This window comes from Nematostella vectensis, chromosome 6 (assembly GCF_932526225.1).
Source record: "Nematostella vectensis chromosome 6, jaNemVect1.1, whole genome shotgun sequence".
Lineage (NCBI taxonomy): Eukaryota > Metazoa > Cnidaria > Anthozoa > Actiniaria > Edwardsiidae > Nematostella > Nematostella vectensis.
In genome coordinates this window covers 9,214,538-9,228,966 of record NC_064039.1, presented here as the reverse complement: position 1 = coordinate 9,228,966, position 14,429 = coordinate 9,214,538, and the positions used below count along the sequence as shown (strand labels likewise).

The 14,429-nt window shown below is 38.5% G+C and overlaps 2 protein-coding genes and 1 long non-coding RNA gene across 4 annotated transcripts in view; 1 reads left to right on the top strand and 2 right to left on the bottom strand.

Annotated features, from left to right (window-relative positions):
- Window positions 1-43: 43 nt before the first annotated feature.
- LOC5508628 (glutamine amidotransferase-like class 1 domain-containing protein 1) lies at window positions 44-6,384 on the bottom strand. The gene is made up of 8 exons (XM_048729372.1): window positions 6,174-6,384; window positions 4,129-4,205; window positions 3,685-3,790; window positions 3,301-3,408; window positions 3,066-3,163; window positions 1,608-1,701; window positions 1,397-1,502; window positions 44-424 (listed from the first exon to the last, which is right to left on the bottom strand). The coding sequence occupies exons 1-8, from the start codon at window positions 6,223-6,225 to the stop codon at window positions 403-405; spliced, it is 663 nt and encodes a 220-aa protein (XP_048585329.1). The 5' UTR covers window positions 6,226-6,384; the 3' UTR covers window positions 44-402.
- A 2,472-nt stretch (window positions 6,385-8,856) lies between these two features.
- The window catches only part of LOC5508611 (D(1)-like dopamine receptor), a 30,635-nt gene continuing 25,062 nt past the window's right edge, over window positions 8,857-14,429 (top strand). Inside the window, exon 1 of one of the 2 annotated variants that reach the window (XM_032377347.2) lies at window positions 8,857-8,973. The gene's annotated coding sequence lies outside the window, so the exon portion shown is untranslated. Of the gene's footprint in view, window positions 8,974-13,047; window positions 13,328-14,429 lie in introns of those variants that run through there. The other variant, XM_032377348.2, reaches the window with a different exon arrangement.
- LOC125568020 lies at window positions 12,173-14,368 on the bottom strand. The gene is made up of 3 exons (XR_007312019.1): window positions 14,277-14,368; window positions 12,297-12,564; window positions 12,173-12,207 (listed from the first exon to the last, which is right to left on the bottom strand). It is a non-coding gene; the product is annotated as an uncharacterized LOC125568020 (long non-coding RNA).

Here is a 14,429-nt window from a genome sequence, read left to right as displayed (position 1 = left end):
TGCCTGTGTTTTAAATGGGATTTGTTTCCGCGTTTCTTGTTTCTTTAGTATGGAGTAGTTGGTGTTGGCTGGGTGTCACTGTTTGTGGTGGTGGTTCTGGTAAAGTTGCTGCTATAGTTTATGGTCGTGCTTGTACTAAGGATTCTGGAAGTACATGACCATTTTAATGATGATGACAGTGATGCCAATGACAATGGTGATGATTTATCAATGCGGGAATGAAAGCTAAAAAAATTAATCACACTTTACAAAAAATTGTGTCAAAAAATTCGATTTTTTGTTTGCAGTTATTAAAGGAATTCTTCTTTTTTGAGACATTATTCCGCCATGTCTACTCTCTCCACCTATATATACACTGGCTTTACTATAAGATAACTATTTATCTTTTTTATAACAGCAACATCATGACTTGGCTTTACCTTGTCTGGAATAAAAAAGAAAACGGATCATTAAAAACTGTTGATGCCTGGTATAACCTGTACAGTGCAGGTAGGCAGGTAGAGGTGGCATGTATTTTGTACATGTATGTGTTATGGACAGAGCAAAAAAATGTCAAGTTTTCCCAAAATAAGGTCTGGTTCACTTCGGTAAGCTTGAATTTTTGCATAGAGGTTCCTTATGTCATGTAAACCAACATATCAAAAAGTGTTCTTTTCTAATGGATTCGTCTTCGAGATATGAGGCTTGAAGTGCAATTTTCAAATGTTCAAAGTATGAATTCTCCTCGTTTTTAGGGAGAAGTCGGGCGCTGATCAGAAATTAAGCCAACTTTGCTCGCTAATATCTAAATTTCATGTCTTCTAAATTTCTTTAAAATTTGGAATTAAGCTTTTGGTCAGAGGAACTCCTTGCATAAGGAATCTTGAGCTTATATATTGAGAATTAGAAATGTGTCAATGCATGTGTGTAGTAATAACTTAGTAATGTGTAAATATCATGTATGAACATTAAATAAACAATATTGGGAGGGCATTAACATGCGTACAGGAAAAAAAATGTTATGAGGTCTTTATTGTAATGATGGGTGTAATGGTGGGTCATACAATAATAGAGCACCACATACAAAATGCTAACTTAAACCAAAGCCAGAATAAATATGGCTTTATACAATTAAAGGCTAGTTTAGACAGCACAATTTAGTTGTATTTGAATTGCCTGCGACACCTCTACAGCTCAAGTCAAAGAGTGTCAATCAGCCTACGACTCTGCTATAACTCTCGACTTTGAAATTTCAAGTGTGTAATTCAGGTCGCATACAACAAAAACGTGTTGTCCAAACCAACCTTTAGTCTTACCCCTTACAAAATATAAATGTAAATGCCAAATATATAAGGGACTGGCTATAAAAACACTGTAGATGTCACTATAAAGGGAAAACAGGTGGAATGTTACTGACCTTGCGAATAGTATGAGATTCTGTACAGCAGGAAGCGTGGATTGGTCATTCTGGGCGGTGATGAGGTGCCTGTCAATCACAACATGTACACAGTCTGGCTCACTCGCTGAAAAAAAGATAATAAGGAAAGTATAGTAGTAACCAATGCAGAGCCTGATATTCAATCTCTTGGTTCAGGGATCAGGCTAAGACCTCCCAATCCACTACTCACCACTGTAAGTAGCACCGTTATCCTTGATGCTGTCTTCTAGGATTATTGGAAGTCCTGAGAATTCGGGTGTTCTGCACAGCTCCACTACTGAAGGCTGGTGCATGCAGGAAAAGAAAACGGGCAAATGAATAGTGGTATGACAAGAGAAAAATCTACAGAGGTAAGCTAAAGAAAAAGTTATGTGGGTTCTAGACATGGTGAACACAGAGAAAAAAAAACAATGTAGGGTTTTGTGTTGAATGCCTCAGTGGAATGGAGTGGTTTAGCTGACATCTGGGTCCTGAACTTAAAGTGTACCCCTTCTTTTGTTTACCCTGTTATTTTTTTATTGTTTGCTCCTTGTTGTACCTTATGCATTTAACATTAAAATCATTGCATTGTTTACTTTCTTTCTTTTTATTTTGTAGTTGTTTATTTATTGTATTGATTTTTTACGTAATGCAATGTTTACTTTTTGAACTGTTGTTTTTGTTTACCCCTTGAATTGTTTGCCCCTTGCATTAGTTTTCTTCCTTGTATTGTTTATTCCTTGTATTATTTACTTTTGTATTGTTTACTCCTTGTATTGTTTACCACTTGTTTTCGTGCACTCCTTTTATTGTTTATTTCTTTCATTGTTTACCTCTTGTTCTATTTACCCCTTGAATTGTTAACTCCTTGTATTGCTTATTCCTTGTATTATCTACTTTTAGTATTGTTTACTCCTTGTATTGCTTATTCCTTGTATTATCTACTTTTAGTATTGTTTACTCCTTGTATTGCTTATTCCTTGTATTATCTACTTTTAGTATTGTTAACTCCTTGTATTGCTTATTCCTTGTATTATCTACTTTTAGTATTGTTAACTCCTTGTATTGTTTATTCCTTGTATTATCTACTTTTAGTATTGTTAACTCCTTGTATTGCTTATTCCTTGTATTATCTACTTTTAGTATTGTTAACTCCTTGTATTGCTTATTCCTTGTATTATCTACTTTTAGTATTGTTAACTCCTTGTATTGCTTATTCCTTGTATTATCTACTTTTAGTATTGTTAACTCCTTGTATTGCTTATTCCTTGTATTATCTACTTTTAGTATTGTTAACTCCTTGTATTGCTTATTCCTTGTATTATCTACTTTTAGTATTGTTTACTCCTTGTATTGCTTATTCCTTGTATTATCTACTTTTAGTATTGTTAACTCCTTGTATTGCTTATTCCTTGTATTATCTACTTTTAGTATTGTTAACTCCTTGTATTGCTTATTCCTTGTATTATCTACTTTTAGTATTGTTAACTCCTTGTATTGCTTATTCCTTGTATTATCTACTTTTAGTATTGTTAACTCCTTGTATTGCTTATTCCTTGTATTATCTACTTTTAGTATTGTTAACTCCTTGTATTGCTTATTCCTTGTATTATCTACTTTTAGTATTGTTTACTCCTTGTATTATTTACCCCTTGTATTTGCTACTTACAGCAGTCACACTGTACCCCTTGAAGCTCCAACTCTTGCTTGACTCTGTTTTGGCAGAAAGAAGCCCCGCCACACCATGCCCAATTGCACAAATCGGCTCTGAAAATGGATTTCAATTAAGCATAACAAACAATTTAAAACATCTTCCTGAATTAAGTGTTTCCTTCAGGAACACATAACTTGGAACAAAAATAAAAAGCCATCAAATATGATTCATTGAAATAAACGCTACTTACTTTTTGCATTGATAAAGGAATTGAGCAGTTTTGCCAGTTGGTCGTCATGGGCCAGGTCGTGCAGTGCTCCTAGCGAGTTAGGGATAAGGAGGGCACAATATCTATCCGCTGGACAATCAAACACGACAACCGATTAAACATAATGCCACCAAGAAAATGTTAGGCATTTGATAGTGCAAAGTTTAGCATGGTACCCATAAGCTGGGTAATCCAACACAACTAGCAATTTTTTATGCTAATTTAAGAATTTTAATCCACCTAGAAAATTGAAAAGAATATTATCACCATTCTTATCAAGACACTCCCTCCACTCCCTTTGAAATGCACCCCTTTTTTATATGTACCTTATACTGTAACATCCCCCCCCCCCAATGAAACAATTACCGTCCACATTTTCCAGTTTCCCAGGAACAGAAAAAGGCTTTGATCTGAAGTCATTGAGCCATTTTCTACTGCTTTCGTCAACATTGGTGTATTCCACTTGAATACCCTGGAATTACAAAGGCCAAAGGTGATTGTATGACTAGGTATATAGGTAGCCATGGTGCAGTCAGAAGGCTATGGACATTCAAAATAAGCTGTGTCACTATCAAAACTGCCTGTTGTAATTAAGTAAGATAGAGTTTTTAGTATCTAGTCTAGTAAAGGACTGGCATAATGTGGTGATGTTACATATATTTTCAATCTCTTATCAGCCCCCTCTCAGACAAGTCCCTCTCCTTTTAAAACAAAAAGGCAATTAAGCCTGTGGGGGCTTATAAAGAGCTTTTACAGTAACGTGGGAGAGTGGACCGGGGAGTTTAATGTGGTAAATGCTGATTTAAGTACCTTCGGGGTGGCTATCTGGACATTGAAGGCAGAGTGTGTTAAAGTCAGAGCAGGTATGAAGGACTGTGCAGAGACACCTGAAATATGACATGTCAATACTTGATCGAGGGGTAGATAATAATGTCTAGAGGACCTACATATACAAGTTTCATGTGAGGGTTCTCATGAAATTTATCCCACAATAAAGCCTGTTTCATAAAACTTGAGAAAAAGGGTATTAATGGGTTCACATAGATTATTTTTTATAGATTTATTTGGCTTTCTATTGGAACTGTTGTAATTTTCACCAGGCATTGTTGGAAGATTTATCAAACAAACTGCTGTCTGGCCACAGGTACCCCAAGCTCACTGTGTGTATAAATTATAGTGTGTGTGTCATGATTTACAGTAAACATATGGGTTGAAATAAGCTGTTCACTTTACTACGAAATAAAATCGTAAAACTTGAATAAAGCTACAATGTGGACTTTAAAAGCACACTAGCATACACACATTGGCACCAGTCGGGCCAAGACGGGATGCTAGCACAGTCTATTACCCGTGCAGTTCGGCAACCATGGACAGCTGTTTCGTCCTTATTAGGACTCGTCAGCATGGCATAGCCGGTTTGCCTCAGTTAAACTTCATCGGCAAAAAAACTGCAGGGCGACTTCTACTCGAACGAAGTGCTTTAAACCACAGCTTAGATCCATGTGGGATCTAGAGCTGTGACCGGGCTAGCGTGATGCCAATTGTGCGGATCATGCATGCGACCTTTGCTAGTCTAAAACTCCATTGGATAGCCAAACTATCCTTGCGAGTATGTATACATAAATGTGGACTTTAAAAGCACACTAGCATACACACATTGGCACCAGTCGGGGCAAGACGGGATGCTAGCACAGTCTATTACCTGTGCAGTTCGGCAACCATGGACAGCTGTTTCGTCCTTATTAGGACTCGTCAGCATGGCATAGCCGGTTTGCCTCAGTTAAACTAAAGTAGTTTCACTTCTAGCTTGCTCAGATTCAATATTATGGCAAAATTCCCTCGCAACATTTTAGTCTGATCTTCCTAGATGCCATCGAGACCAATCTCACTTCCACATTTAAATCCTATCTGCTCTGAAATCACACATTCGCTACCCTCATCGCCATCAGAATATGCTTCCGACCATCTCAACCGATACAGTCTTTTATGGTCACGACAAACTACCTTTAGTACCCTCCCCGCTTTGCTCGTAGCGGTGAGGGTAGGGGAATTTGTTTGTCACTGCGTTTAGGGCTTACGGGGGAGGGTACGAGAAGCTATTTGTTACTAGCGGGGATGGTACACGAGGTAGTTTTTCATCTCTGGTAACAGACCTGTAACCAGGATTTTTCCTGGGGGGAAATTTGATGGAAGAGTTTATTATTTCATTGTTTTTTTTTTTTTTCATTGCTGCTGAGATGGGAGCAGCCATTTTGGTCTTTAATTTGGATTGAATTTGCCACTAAAAAGTCTGGAGACTTCTTAGTCACCTACTGGTTGCAGGAATCATTGATCTGGCTTATAACCTGGGTTCACCTAGCACCAGGAGTTTGGGCTTCCTGTGGTAATTGGGTAAAAAAAACCCACCACCACCCATCCCAAACACACACACTCAAACTGCCTGATTTATATGCACTCATAGAACTCTCATATTCAATCTCAAGCATCTCTACTTATACTTATAGTGCAGACTTCCTAGCATGAAATCGGTGATGTGCAATTTCGGTCAAAAATCTTGCTGTACTTGCTGACACTAGTAATCAAATTTGTCAAGTTGTCGACTTCTTTTTGTTTAAGGCGGGTTCTCACTGGGACACAGGAGCAAGGGGATGTGACTGCTTCGTTGTCTTGTGTTTGACCAATTATTCACTTGTCTATCTAGTAAATTCTATCCATGACCGCGTGATGGTTCATTCATCTTTACAGCGTAAATCGACCGCTGAAATGTGGCCAACAAGCTTAAAACGCCATCCTTCCATGCATCTCTACCGCAACATGGCTCCCTATTGCCTGAAACTTGGTTATCTCATACATACCTTGTACGGCAGAGCTGCAAACAATAAGACAGTTCGGCTTTCCGCCCGCCATCTTGGATGTTTGTTTGGACCCAGGCTCTCTCGTTAATCTTCATTTTGCTGCTACTTTTTCATATTTTATGTTTTCATATACAAATATAGATCCTTCCATCTATTTCCATCCAAAAGACGCCATTTAGGGCCGTAGCAAGAGGTGGGGGACTGGGGACACGTCCCTCCCCCAATATTGACCAAAGGGGGCGTGGCTGTGCCCCCCCCCCCAATTTTTTCTTTAATGTTTCTGGGTTTCTGTATTGTGCACCCCCCCCCCCCCCCCTTTCCAATCTTACATGTCCTGCTACGGCTCTGCCATTGTTATCATAGGCTGAATAAAGTTTGTTGCTCGGGCTACCTTTATAGGCACTGAACTTTAGAAGCACACTAGCATACACACATTGGCACTAGTCGGGCCAAGACGGGACGCTAGCACAGTCTATTACCCGTGCAGTTCGGCAACCATGGACAGCTGTTTCGTCCTTATTAGGACTCGTCAGCATGGCATAGCCACATTTATGTATACATACTCGCAAGGATAGTTTGGCTATCCGTCGGAGTTTTAGACTAGCAAAGGTCGCATGCGTGATCCGCACAATTGGCATCATGCTAGCCCGGTCGCAGCTCTAGATCCCACATGGATCTGAGCTGTGGTTTAAAGCACTTCGTTCGAGTCGAAGTCGCCCTGCAGTTTTTTTGCCTATGAAGTTTAACTGAGGCAAACCGGCTATGCCATGTTGACGAGCCCTAATAAGGACGAAATGGTTGCCATGGTTGCCGAACTGCACGGGTAATAGACTGTGCTAGAGTCCCGTCTTGGCCCGACTGGTGCCAATGTGTGTATGCTAGTGTGCTTCTAAAGTCCACATTTATAGGCACACCACAGGAAGCCAACACTATCAAACCCAGAAAAACTGAAGTGTTCAAAGCACATTCAAATGTGCGCAGGAAATAAAAATTGAAGCTAATAATGTGACCCTAGCCAAAATACACACGTAAACACATTAATATAGATATTGAATAAATCGTACGACTCTGGAGTAGAAAATAGGCTTTATCGTCGCAATTATAGTTGGAATTATTCTTTTTTTTTTCATAACAAACTTTTTTGTAAGATATTCCAGCCTGATATTTTTGTGTGACTGGCTGTTTTTAATAACAGCCTGTAAATATTATTGCTATTGATTATTTCGATAAATTATTTCATTTGGTCTTATATTTTCATATACACTAAACTTTAAGGACATCCTTAAGGACATATTCAGCCTTAAAATGCTCCAAAGATACTAAGAGATACCCCCCTCCATGATTGACAAATCTTATCCTTTGTCTTGTGTGGCTGCAAAAAATATGGATGCTTGCGGGCGACTAGGGAACATAAAAAAAAGAACGAGCTCATTTTACCGATAAGGGTTGAGAGATATATAGCGATTTATTTACAAAGCGGTCCTTAGTGAGACTCTGAAAAGAGGTTCTCAAAGTTTCGATACTGTGTTTAACGGGAAAGGTGACATTTTTAGCCATTTGTGATTTTTGATAAATCTGGATACAAAACAAACATTTTGATGTCCATTTAATACGCCCCCCCCCCCTCTTAGCAGTAAATTAACTTAGTGCCCCCCCCCTCTGGTTTTACTGCCCCCCTCCCTGATAATTATTGCACAGTTCCTTATAACAGCTATGCCAGGGCACTCCTACCGCGGTCAGGCAATTCCTTGCAAGGCATCCGAGATATGAATCATGCCACTTGTAGACGGTTTGCATTGCCATTTTGTGGCGCATTTCTGTGTCAAATGTCCGGGTGTGGTTGGTTTTGCTATAAGTCAAATCCCATTACCTAACTTAACCCCATACATTGGTAGAATTCGAGCGCCTCGGGCAGTGACGGCGCAGGAGACAGTAAAGAGCACTAATACGACAAGAGTTAGAGGGTTAAAGAAGAAGTTATTGCCGCAAATTGACCCAAATCTTCAAGTAACATAACGCCTTTAACCGTGTTTTACCGATCCGTGTTTTACTGATCCGTGTTTTAACGTGTTTTACCGATCCGTGTTTTAACGTGTTTTCCGATCGTTATACTAGTTTAACCAATTAACGGCAGCATTGTGGAAAAATGTTCATGGGAGAAGCTTCAGAGTTTTTCAAATAATTAAAACCGTGTGAGGCTTCTGGCCTAATGCATCGTCTTGCATCATCTTTTCAATCTATTTTCTGGTCTTTTGATCCCGTCTGTCGGTAGTTGTTCGTTCTATACATGGATAAAAGGTATCGAGACTTAATGGGAAGGATGGACCGTAAGAAGGACTTACATTACGTACTAAAAGCTCTATAGTGGCATGAAAACCCCAAAACAAACGAACCTTCAACCGGTAGTTAGTAAAAGATGAATGGTCCACCATAGATAATGCACGTATGGTATAGTCTGTGCCACTCTTGGCGGCAACTGAAAAAGGACAAATGAAAGGCAAATCCTTTGAAACCTCTAGATCCGTTTGTATACACATATCAATGGATTTTTTAAGTGTTCTTGGGATAATCTGACTACTAGTTATTAACCAGCATTTACCACATCATTGTACGACAATTTGTCATTTGACATTGTGTCATATCATTATAAAAAAAAATTCCACCTGCCCCCAAAGACCAATTTGCGCTTGATTCCGTGTGCATTTTACCGCCGTTGTCGGCTAAGGATATGCTCACGTAATCAAGTGGAAAGCATAAATCCATTACTCATTCAATGGAAAGTGGAAAAGAGACTAAAAAGGTAAGTAGAAAAGGCGTCGAGAGAATCTTAGGGAAACTATCCCTTTTATTGACCTCTACGTTGTCAAATTGCCCAAAGTCTAAGATCTGACTCGAATACTTGAATTAGGCAAACAAAAATCGATAATTATCGAGACTTCAAAAATAGGTTACCCTGGTTCTAGAGCCTCGAACATCTCTCTATTTAGTGGCCAGCTCAACCTTGCCTAGAGAGACGTTCGAGGCTCTGGAACCAGGGTAAAAATAAGTATTCCCCACACACTTTTTCAGCCTTTTCACCTTAGCGCATAGGGAAATAAATGGAACACACATTGTTTTTGAACTACATCGGTTTACTCCAAGATAGGATGATGAATTACGGGTGTTGAAATAACAATTGGACCATTCTGATTTGAGACTATGAGATGAAGGGTAAACACAGTTTCCTGGTTGTAGAATAGCATGTTACCTATGCCAGCAATTTAATATTCATATCTGCACCAGGCCACGATAAGTATTTGCCAATTTTTTTTTTTAATTCCTCGCTCCCAATATTTTCATCATAGATCACCCTTAAATTATATACCTAAAATACTGCACAGCATTAACCGAATATAGTCATAAAAAAACGTTTCCATGAGAGAGAATCTAATAAGCGAAATGGATCGTTAGAAGAAATTTCTTTCACACGTCAGTAAGCCACAAGACGCCTTTCTTTAGAACATAAAACATCTACTTTCATCCTTAGATTGGCGCAGAAAGTAGCGCTGGAAAGCATTTTACACTTGACTGATTGAAAGCACTTGACAAATGTGCGAGAACCTATCTATCAAGTCTTACATAGAAAAAAAAAGCTTTGGGAATCGGCAAAATCATACGCACACTTAATGAGTATAAACACAGGCTGTTGATGGGATCTTTTCTGAATTAACTGGGAAAATGTTGTCATTAGGACGATCGCGAGTTAAAAGTAAATCCAGGTTTCGCGCCTAAAGATAACTAATTCTCCTTCGCATGTCTGTGGTACTTGTGCAAGGGCGGGGAAATGTTTTTAACTATTCACTCAATCTTGTGATAGTTACTGATTGTATGTAGATGCTTCAAAGGATTTACATGGTTTTATAAAGACGAGCAGAAGATTTGGAATGATTTGAAGGCGGGGTTGAGAAATAGCTTTCACACGTCCGCGTATTTATCTAAGAAATGTATAAGGGCGTTTCAGGAACAAATGAGTTAAACATATATTACCGATCTGAATATTGAAAGAGAAACGCATTTCTTGATTGGGAAAAGATTAAATAAAACTGTGCTTAAAAGATGTAGCCATTACATTCCGGGCAATAAAGTCGCCCCATCCATAGGATTGTATCCGTAGAGTTTATTTATGATCTCATGGCTGGTCACACCGCCACATTTTACGCTCCCGCCAATATCGTGCCTCTTTATAAAGCATATGTTTTCATCGGCTTATTCAAACAAGTAACTTTCTATTAAATGTATAATCAAAAGTCAGGATTAGCTGGTCAACATACTATTTAGTGCGACTGTGGCCACCAATACTCTACGTTAGCTGATTAGCATGCTTATTGATGCCATAAGTATGCGAGAGCCACAGTTTTAAGACGGGACCTTTCATCACGCTTCAAATTAGCGCTCCTTCGTAACTCGAACAAATAATTAGCGCTAAAAGATTCATGTTTTTTTTTTAATTTAATCAGGGATTTGATGAAACATACACCTGTTTCAAAAAAGGTTGCCCTCGAGAATCCATATATTGTAGCCCGCATTGGTCCATGGGTAGCGTATAGATGGCCGAATCCTGAATAAAAAGGATTGCACACCTTCCAAACATAAATTAGTTTTCATTCACGCTTATTTGTTTATTTATTTGGTATCCATGGATCACTGCGGACTACGACACATGGAATCTTCGAGTGTAAAATATGCAAATAAAAGGGGGCGAATACTCCTCAATGTAACACTCTTTTCTTTGAGAACCTTTTTTTATAAAACGTCCAGCCTGAATTTTTACCAAATTATAAGAACACGTCGAGGCTCAGATAGCAAGCAACTCTTTGATTAGTTAGTGCGATCCGTTTTGAAATGCAATTTGGGCTCATACTGACCACTTTGAATAGCATAGTTATTTTCTGATTACTTCTCCTCTAATCATTCCCTGGGTATGATATTTTTTTAATAAAATGAAATTGAAAGACATTCTCGGAGAATGTAGTTCTGTCGTATCTGGAACGTGTGCTCTAGTTTAGTTCATAGAACGTACGCGCCTAATTTTTTTCAATAAGAAATGTGACTTTGCTTGGGCAGAGAAAGCGTAGGTTTATTCCTTGCATCAGTACCGAGTAAGGTTATCGGGGAATTTCGATACAAAAACAACTATCAAGGGCACCCAACGACGAAAATTTCACAACCGGCCTAGAATGAGTTAAGATAACGTTTTTATTCGTTTGCAGTCATTTTTATACAATATAAAGCTTTCCTAGATATTTTGTATCTGTCCAGATTTGCTAGGCGAAATTACAGCCATCCTAAAAATCTAGTTACTCATCCCGAGGCATCCGAAACTCCTAGCGATTCTAGGATCCTTAAGCGAAATTTCTAGGTAATGTCCCTTGTATACTCGCTCCCGAAAACACTAGAGCCAATCAAATTGCAGGATTCATGATAGTATGTGAGTAGATTTATACTAATATAGAATAGACACAGATCACATGTTTATCACCATACTTGTTTTTTTTGTATAAACAACATTTAACATGTCGCAACACTTCTCGCGCGGAGAAAAGATTGAGTCCTTCAGCCATTGTTTAGTTCAGTGAAATGGTAGTCTGCTTAGCAGCCGCATTTAGTGACACGTGACAAGTGAAATGGTTTCCCGAACAGGGATCTGAGAACGAGTGATCAGCGGTAGGGCACAGCGATGTAGCAACCTCACGTGCGTCTCTTTGGCTCTTCTCTCGTTAAGATGGATGGTAAGTGAAATCTCTGACTCAATAATCATAAAAATACTGAAAATAGCACCTCAAATTTGTAACAGTGCTTTTCATCACTATGGGATGAGAATTTGAAGTCATGGCAATGTAGGATTGCAAAAATACACACGGATTCAAAATATGTTTCCATAAATCTCTTTTCAAGTTTACCATTGCGATTTTAGCTCGCACTAAACTACCCAAGCAAACTGTTATAATATTATCCCTTTCAACATACCTTTCACTTGACTTGATCTCTATCACATCTAAAATAAGAGAAACGTATTAGATTCGATTCTAATAGGCGCATGAATTATTCATAATTCTTAGAAACAGAGTCAGAGATTTCACTTACCATCCATTTTAACGAGAGAAGAGCCAAAGAGACGCACGTGAGGTTGCTACATCGCTGTGCCCTACCGCTGATCACTCGTTCCCAGATCCCTGTTCCCCGCTCCCCTTTTTAGTAACATCCGGACGCGGGCGGCGACGATAAACGACATGATATTTCTTTATGAGGCCTTGGTGTGCGGCATGGGTTCCAAGTCCTCCCCTGACGCACACGTAGCGGATTCTCGTGTAATGCATCACACGCCCGACGTCATTAATGCTATTTTTCTTATCTAAAAACCAAAAGAAATTGCATGTTCGTACCAACATGTCCTTGCGCGTGAATGCATATAGCTTATATTTCCGCATGGGCTATATGCACGTGCGGGCGTATTTCCGATTTATACCTTTTCGTGGCTAACCGAATCGTGCAAAGCGGCGGGGTTACAAATTTTCAGCGTACAAACGCTATGTTATTAAATGACTTATTAAGTCACGTAGCATAAGAGGGGTTGTTTACTACACCTCAAGACAAAACTGAAGGACTGTTGAGTCTCCATATAGACTTACTTTTTAAGATATTTAAGTCGTATCGGGAGCTTTACTGGGTACTAAAAATATTTTACCTTACTTTTTATACAATAATTACCATGTGTTTTTTTATTTGATATTACTGTGTTGGTTTTCGAGACAGGGTTGTGTATAAGTAAAAATAAGCAAAAAAAAAGAAAATGAAAAAAAGAATGTTTTGGTTATGGGAAGGAGAGAATTAGAATATATACATACTCACGTATTGAACAAGCCGTTTAAAATTTGAGTTTAAATCCTAATATAAACTAAAGTTCGTAGATTGTAAACAAGTCGTGCTATAGTATGTGACACTTAATTAAGTACAGTTGAATTAAAAACCGGTTTAGGATAAACCAATAGCAAAAGCTGAAAACATACGGGAGCGTTATCGAGATAACAGAGCTAAACGATATTACAGGCAAAGAATCAAAAATAAAATAAGGGTGAGAGAGTGAAAAGGCACGGATTTCATGCGAGTGATACAGGGTAAGTGCTAACTGTTAAGATTTTTTTACTGACCTTTAGCTGTCTATCTTATGCTATCGAGTACAGGAAAACTCTACAACAGAAACGTTTCGCTATGAGAATCTTGTTAGGAAAAACAACTGCTACTTGGAAAAGAGCCATTTACCTTGTCGGTATCTTACCGTACCATATTTCTAAAGCAATGCTTTTTAGATAGGAACAACCTTTTTTAGTATCTAATTAAAAATGTATACAAAAAGCCAACGCTGATATAGGAATTAGCCATCAACGATTTCAAGTTTAATCTGTTTTTCTTCCTACCACTATGATACCACGCGTCGGCAGAAATTCGAGAGTGGATCAGTAAAGGAGTTGTGCGCCCCGAGAACACAGGGAATTGGAAGTTTAAAGCTTATATAAAACCCTTGAAAGTCCTAACAATGTAGAGCTTATCTCGAAACTTAATCAAAAGTAACTCAAATCTTTTCTAAGGGCCACCCAGAAAGAATAAGCCGATCTTACGCATAAATATTCGTTCAATTGAGTAGACAGAACTAAAGAAAATAAACTTTTGTAGGATTTTAAAACATATGCATCACTTTAATCAGCCTTATTTGTGTTTCGTGTTTTTTCAAGCTTTGTGTACACTTTTCAAACTTGTGTACAACGTTAACAAGATAAATAAAACAATATTGCGCGCAATACTAATACTTCTGGCAAAGCCTACGAGACAAATATTGTTGTACTCTTATATCTTAAAAGAATATCTTTAAACGATATTGCATGTACGCGAGAGAGAATGATAATGTTGAAAAAAAAACATGTTATTACTTAGAGGATTTGAAAAAAATCTAGCAACGATATTATTGTAAGTGGAATTTTGGGTTAACCTATTAAAAAAGCTTTCCAGTGGGCACAAGCAAAAAGAACAACAGGTCATTTACTTAGAAGACACATGAAAGCACATTACCATTGTAACAAATAATCCCCGTAAAGTGCTCGGCTATTCCTCGTCCGGATCGTTTCATCTCAACACGACATCTCAACCTGCCTTCCCTGTACGGCATCATTGTACAAGGCGGCTTAATGTCATGGCACGTTTGCGTTGGCCTGACACACGTAC